Source organism: Mizuhopecten yessoensis, unplaced genomic scaffold, assembly GCF_002113885.1.
Source record: "Mizuhopecten yessoensis strain PY_sf001 unplaced genomic scaffold, ASM211388v2 scaffold715475, whole genome shotgun sequence".
Classification (NCBI taxonomy): Eukaryota; Metazoa; Mollusca; class Bivalvia; order Pectinida; family Pectinidae; genus Mizuhopecten; species Mizuhopecten yessoensis.
The window spans coordinates 9,711-17,594 of NW_018479636.1; the positions used below are offsets into that span (position 1 = coordinate 9,711).

A 7,884-nucleotide genomic window follows, 5' to 3' on the forward strand; every position below is an offset into this window, starting at 1 on the left:
TGGTCAATATTATCAATATTGTGACTATGTTATTTTATGAAACAGGTACTAGTCGCTGTGGGGAATGTGTTAATTGTTTCTAATCAAGTCATTGCATATCGGTCTGGTAAATAACCCGTGCCCAAATCATAATGGTTTCCGCTGTCAGTTTTGACTTAACGAATCTCGATATAGTTATCGACAATTCATATAACGGCCCTGTTCTTCAGGGTAAAGGTACGAGGAAGTAACATCCTTACCGAGAAAACACGTCATATCTTCATATCTATAAAGGGACAAGAACCGGTTGTGTTTAGAAGTGTTAAATGAAAGTATTTGCACACGGATTTAGTTTACAGTAGTTATAAATATAAACAGCAACTTCAGTTAGCTTTTTATCCAATAGGAAGAATCCATGTACATATTTTAAATATTACATATGTGTAGAATCGGACAATTTGTACAAACATGTAACACAGGTAACTAAGTGTTAATGACATAAACCCAAGATAGAAGAGGAAAAAGGTCACAATCAAGAACGAGTGACACCTATAAAACCTGATATAAATAAGGTAAGAGTAAAGAAAAATACAGGCTGCGTTGGTATTGAATGATATGGGTAAGTCTTAAACGGGAAGGTAAATCGATATACAAATGTAGGTAACAAAAGTACAAATACTAAAATACGTATCGGTAACATACGGCTAGGTTACTGTAATGTACGGGAAGTTAAAACAGTATCAGTAGCATACGGTTATACCACTAATGTACGGGAAGTTAAAACAGTATCAGTAGCACACGGTTATGCCACTAATGTACGGGAAGTTAAAACAGTATCGGTAACACACGGTTATGCCACTAATGTACGGGAAGTTAAAACAGTATCGGTAACACACGTTTATGCCACTTATGTACGGGAAGTTAAATCAGTATCGGTAACACACGGTCGGGTCATTGTAATGTACGGGTAGTTAAAACAGTATCGGTAACATACGGCTAGGTCACTGTGATGTACGGGTAGTTAAAACAGTATCGGTAACATACGGCTTGGTCACTGTAATGTACAGGAAGTTAAAACAGTATCGGTAACACACGGCTGGGTAACTGTAATGTATGGGTAGTCAAACCAGTATTGGTACCACACGGTTAGTTCACTGTTATATACTGGTAGTTTAAACAGTATCGGTAGCACACGGTCGTATCACTGTTATGTACGGGAAGTTAAAACAGTATCGGTAATACACACGGATAGGTCACAGTAATGAACAGGAAGTTAAAACCCTATCGGTAACACATGGCTAGGTCACTGTGTAAGGGTAGTTAAAACAGTATCGGTAACACATGGCTATGTCATTGTAATGTACGGGTAGTCAAAACAGTATCGGTAACACACGGCTAGGTCACTGTAATGTACGGGTAGTCAAAACAGTATCGGTAACACACGGCTAGGTCACTGTAATGCACGGGTAGTCAAAACAGTATCGGTAACACACGGCCAGGTCACTGAAATGGACAAGTAGGGAAATTAGTATGTTAACGCATGGCTAGTTAACAGTAATGTAATTTAATCGTAGCAAATTATTATCGGTAACACAAGACCAAGTAATAGACAGATCAGTATAGGTAACACACGACTATGTCATTGTTATGAAAGGGGTTGTCAAAATCAGCATCGTTTGGATGAGTATCGCAATAACACATTGTTAACGTGATCAAAGGGTATACCTTTAATGCTCCAACATACTGTGAGCACATGATGCGTAAAATCCTTCTGTGCGCCCATGTTCTGACAAGTCGGGGACGTATGTAGTAATAATAAAGGTTTGCAAAATGAAAAATAGGCTTGTGTTGGTTGGTTGGCTAAGGAAAACAGCTAAGGACAATTAAGGGCGTGCCTCCATGTGTGTTGTGTGGGCGTTCATAATGTGTATGTGTGTAAGCGGTAGGGTATGTTTAGGGTACTTACCTCTTTTTTAGAGCGCTGATCTGATGCCGACGTTTATAGTGCTATCATACTGAATTACCATGCCGAAGGCATACGGCACAGCATTCCCCCAAGTCACATTATTCTGACAAAGGGTGAGCCAGTTGTTGCCATTCCCTTAATGCTAAACGATGAGCAGGGAATAACGGCTACCTTTTTCAGGGACTTTATATTGTCCCGGCCTGGGGACAGAACTCATTGCTTTCCTCACCTTGGTAATCGTTCAATATTTAGGCCAAGCAAGTCGGTAGGAGATAAAAGTTAGTTAGAAGTAGAGAGAAGATACTAATACTGTAATGGTTCCAGCATGTTGGTGGTTGATAAGACATTTGATGGGTGATTTGTCTGCTGTCAACTGGACATGGTGTTAACTGTGATTGGCCAGTGTTTTATTCTCTGTCGGTTTTTGGTTTAAAACTCATACTTTAGAGTATATGTCACGCTAGGAAATAAATGTTGGCTTGAAGTAGAGAGAAATATAGAGATCCCAAATATGTGGCATCTAGCACATTCACACCTGGGCACGTGAGATGTCCAGGTTGTAATCTTTCCCGTCACCATCTTCTGTATGATACTCTATCACATAGGTAAGTCTCTTCGAGCTTTCTGTCATTTGTTACTGTTCAGCGTTATCTTTTCCTCACGAGACATGCCTGAACAGAAAGTGTCTGATGTTTGTTGGTATCTCCCTGTTTCTGATCGTGAGCGAACATGATGTATTGTTTATGAAGTCAACATATTTATTAAACATGGCGTAACTGTGCATTGATAAGCTGTACACGGGTCATGATGACAGCTTTAGGTAAATCCGTCCCTCCTTCTTTATTTATAGTAAGTCCCTCCCTGTCGTCGTGGAGGAGTAAGAGACCAGTGAGGGATGATATACTTGTCTCTTTTATTATTAAGTCAGTTGATAATCTCCTTCCAATCTAGGGACCTGGTCTATATTTAGCGCTGACAGTTCGGGCCGCTTCTACGTGGGCTATTGTAAAGCCACATAAGTACAATAGTTCATACATCGCCGTCAAGGTCAAAATCGTTTTTCTATATTATATAATTCAATATCCATAAATGCATTTTCGGTGTATTAGAACATGTTGACGAGACGTAATCAGTTAGACACTGGGAGCTAAGGTAGATATATACTTATACATACCAGCGTAGCAGACCAATTTTGTTGAAACCCAACCTAACGATAAAAGGTAAGTGTTAACGTTAATGTTTCTTGTTTTTTTGTGTATATGGTAGCAGATGTTTCCCTGTATCGTTTATACACCCTGTATGTTTGAAATATGTTTTTATTTATTGTTTGAAATTGAATTAAAAGTAATTTGAGAGAGAGAGAGAGAGAGAGAGAGAGAGAGAGAGAGAGATAATCGCCTCCCTGCTCACACGTAACGTTTAATCAGGAAGATAACAGGCACCTAAAATAACACGAGGAAAATACGCCTACAGATTGGAAAAGAAAAACAAATGAAATCTATGAAAATACCCGAAAAAGACAAGATACTGGAGATATCAGTGGAACAGGTAGATGTGATACTAAATATGTCGAGAATGAAGGCAAATGTATATGGTGTTCAAGACGGAGAATGCTAAACCATGTGAAGACATTGTGCGCGCCGTGGGGAGGTACAGGGAGGGAATGCAACTAGTGCCACCGTCCTCTCCAATAACGTTTGTTATGGCAGGCGGACAGATACCTGGGAAAGAAGTTTGATAAGACGCGAAACATTGGCCAACTGTCAACAACGCAGGGCCGGTATGGAGGCTCGATTACCTACACAAAATACTTCACTGAACAGAAATATAATAGCATTTCTCCAATTTTTCTTAGCTAATCCAAACAATACCTTACTAAGCAAATATGGAATTGTCACTGTGTGCCTTTTCAATACTTAACGACTGAACATGGCTGCAATTCTGTCAAATGTGACGTCACAACTTAATTGTGTCACGGACCTTCGATTACATAGTGACGTCACAAATGGATTTTGAATATCAACATTTTATTTCACTTAAGCATGAGAAAAAGTTGCTTTCTTGATTAACTCATGCAAATCGTATTTACGTTATACACGCAGATTATATTTTTTCTAATCAATATTGCGTAATTTTGTACAACTCGTTATGATTATAAAAACATATATCTCACCAGCAAAATAAAATATTAGTTTTAATATATCTCCTATGAAATGGAATCTCACCTACGTTCCTTTTTATACTGCATTAGGTAAGCATCGTATTTTCCGCTAATTCAGATTTTCGCGCATTATCGGATTTTAAGTTTTGTGCATATGTTTATTCGAGAACCCACAAAATATAATAATATACAACAAAAACTTTCATATTTTAGCGCATTCTCTAAAGTACAAAAACCGCTAAAATAAGACTACCGCAAATTTGTTAACGTTTACAGTATTTAAGTATTGAGTTTATACATCCTTATGTAGATTTGATATTACATATGCAATGATTAACTATAAAAAGTATAAATAATAAAATTATGTTATACTTAGAAAACCACAATGTCCTGCTTCAATGTCCTTGCATCTTATCTATTCTGTTCTATTTTATACCCGTGTCTTTTTCTTGCTAGATGCGGATACTGATGGTGGAAGGCAGATTTGCTGTTGACTGCTGCTGACAACACTAAAAGCTGGGACGCCATGCGATAGGTTATGCATTCTAACACCATACGACAACACTGAAAGCTGGGACGCCATGCGATAGGTGATGCATTCTAAAACCATACGACAACACTAAAAGCTGGGACGCCATGCGATAGGTGATGCATTCTAAAACCATACGACAACACTGAAAGCTGGGGCGCCATGCGATAGGTTAGACATTCTAACACCATACGACAACACCGAAAGCTGGGACGCCATGCGATAGGTTATGCATTCTAACACCATACGACGACACTAAAAGCTGGGACGCCATGCGATAGGTTAGGCATTCTAACACCATACAAACGACACTGAAAGCTTCTCCGAAATACTATTTCTTCCAACTGTCGCCTTGTCCAACTATCTACAAACACGTGCTAGTTGGCAAACCCGGAAATATGCTGTTTACCGCTCGGTTAAACTTTCTTCTGTCGCCAATAAAATCAAGTCCGCTAAGTGTTAATTTCGCTCTTCTCATTCATCAACTATCTATGCATCATATTTTAGTTTAATTCTCTGTAAGGATAATTTTGCCAACCTTACGGAGATCGAAAAAGACGAAAGTTTAACTGCGGCGACAATGTTACGGTATACAACAGTCCGACATATGTACATTGACACAAATATTAAAAACGTAATTCGCTTCGCATTAACAAGACAGTCCCTGATGTTTGATTGTCGACGCTGTTTAACTTTTGGAATAACACGTAAGCTTGGTTTTATGTATCATTACAACCTTTGACGTGGATATACATGTACCAAATATGGAATGTATAAAACATCCGGGTTCCTCGATAGTTTCAGTGTGTATTACGTGTGGTGCCACGCTGGTCTGTGTTGACTGTATGACTGACAAAGAACATAAAGGTCACGTGTTCGAAAAACCGAATAAAATTGCAATTGACATTAAAGCAAAGCTCAAGCCGAAGGAAACGGAAGATTGTAAACTTGAGGCGAACTTAGAATCTGATTTGAAGGAGATAAGGTCACTAAAAACACAACAAGACAATAAACAAAAAGAAAGGGTCAAGTCAATTAACATCCAAAAAGAGGTTCTCATACAAACTGTTACCGAAATGACTGATAGCTTTATATCGCAGTACGAGACTCAAACTCACAGTAATTGTGTTAAACTGCAAGACGCGATCGATGTTATTTCAACAAAATTAGAAAACGTGAGACGACACAGAAACGAGATAGAACGCTTGCTTGACGAAAAAGATGTTCTAGCAGTGGTGAATGATTCACGAAATCTTAAAGATGTTGACGGGCAAAGAAAACCGTATCCCCAACTTGCAGAAATCGAATTTACCCGCGGTAAAGTGAATATTCATCAGCTGAAAATCATGTTCGGGGGCACAGCGGCCGAACTGAACGAACTAGCGACACTAGAAGGAGCCCAGGTGGTGGCTGATATGACTCTTTCTGTGAATAAAAGTTCCGATTTCGTTGGTACCGACATACGTCTGGGTAGGGAACTTGTCTTGGAGTCTACCTTGAAATATTCTGAATCAAATTATGTGAGTGCTATGCGTAATGACTCTTACGGAAACTCGTGGGTAAAATGTCACGGTGAGAGGAAAATAAGTCTTATAGACAAAAGCGGACACGTAGACAAAACTGTGACATTTTACTTCGGTGTGAGAGGCATGACAACCACTAAGGACAATACACTGTTACTATGTGGAGTTGAGGATAGAGATATTAAACAGGTCATACTTCCAAGCGGAAATGCCACCTCAGTCTTCTCCACGGGGAAGTTGTTCCCTTTTAGCGTATGTACGACACCCAGTGGCGACCTCTATGTGACACTGATGGATAGTCGTGACTACAACGTTACTGCCAACAGTGAGAGAGTACTGGTGCGATACTCCTCACAGGGACAAGAGAAGGACCGGGCTCGTTACGACAGACGGGGGGATCCTTTGTTTGTCGGGCCGTACAGGGTAAGGGTCAGTAACACAGGGGTCGTTATAGGAGTGAGCAATTTAACAGATAAACAAAACAGTCATCTGGTTCTACTAAATACTGACCTCACGTTACGATTACGGTATCTAGGTAACGGCAAGGTCGTGTCAGGGGAGGAGAAGTTTGATACTACTACCTACAAACCGGAAACGAATTATGCAATCAACGATTTTATCTTCGACTCATTTGATAATATCATTATCGTTGAGGTCTACAGTAAGTGTGTCCAGCTTCTGTCAAGAGACTGTGTCCAAATGTGTACCCTCCTACCGACACAGGAGTATACACCGGTGTCCATGACCATGAACGGTGACAGAATGTGGCTAGGCTTTCAAAACGGAACTGTGAACGTTTACAAGGTACGTTATACTCATCTACATTATATATAGTGATCTCATGGTTATTAAACAATGTAACATTTTAAGAAAGTTTCATGATGTAAAATTTGTTATCTGTGTCATTATGATAAAAAATTACAGTTATATGTTTCTATTTTTATTGTTTAAATTGCCGTTGATATGTATATAGCTCTTATCAATTCATAACAGTTTGACAACAGTACAGCCGTATTTATTGCACAGGGATGTAATACTGGATATTGTATTACATTAATCAATAACCGTTAACACTCAAGCTTTTTTCCTTCGTTGTTTTATTTTCAGTACGAGTAATCCACTGCTGAACGAGGTACGGATGAACTCTTTATCAACTTCAAATGGATTGTATGATGTTAAAAATAGACACCGGTTTTGTTTAGGCTTATTCATTTGAGTATGCATTCATCTCTATTTTGCAATTGAAAAGAGGCGAAAAGTTGAAACATCGAACAACCTCAAACGGATCGACATTCCGTTTCTTCTATTTAAAGCTGAATCTCAATACAATTTATGTTATTTGCATTGTATTAAACGAAAACGAAAACGATTTTAAGGCCATATTTATCGTATTTTACACTTAAATAAGTATATAGAATGGTCAGGTAATAGGGTTAGAGGACAAAATAACTACACTAGATATATATATGTCAGTACATCAGTTTGGTCAGGAAATAGGGTTAGAGGACAAATTAACTACACTAGATATCTATCTGTCAGAACATCAGTCTGGTCAGGTAAGAGGGTTAGAGGACAAATTAACTACACTAGATATCTATATGTCAGTACATCAGTCTGGTCAGGTAATAGGGTTAGAGGACAAACTAACTACACTAGATATCTATATATCAGTACATCAGTCTGGTCAGGTAATAGGGTTAGAGGACAAAATAACTACACTAGATAT

General features: G+C 38.7%; 1 protein-coding gene across 2 annotated transcripts; it reads left to right on the forward strand.

The window, feature by feature from the left end:
- The first annotated feature begins 287 nt into the window (after window positions 1-287).
- Window positions 288-7,593, forward strand: LOC110441099. 2 transcript variants are annotated; one of them, XM_021484199.1, is made up of 3 exons: window positions 288-551; window positions 4,563-6,962; window positions 7,266-7,593. In XM_021484199.1, the coding sequence occupies exons 2-3, from the start codon at window positions 5,400-5,402 to the stop codon at window positions 7,272-7,274; spliced, it is 1,572 nt and encodes a 523-aa protein (XP_021339874.1). In that variant the 5' UTR covers window positions 288-551; window positions 4,563-5,399; the 3' UTR covers window positions 7,275-7,593. The 2 variants fall into 2 exon arrangements, with proteins under 2 accessions (XP_021339874.1, XP_021339875.1); XM_021484200.1 differs by lacking the exon at window positions 288-551 and adding an exon at window positions 3,059-3,165.
- Window positions 7,594-7,884: the final 291 nt, after the last annotated feature.

Coding starts and splice junctions, on each gene's coding strand:
- LOC110441099 (XM_021484199.1), top strand. CDS start 5,400: ATGGAATGTATAAAACATCCGGGTTCCTCGATAGTTTCAGTGTGTATT.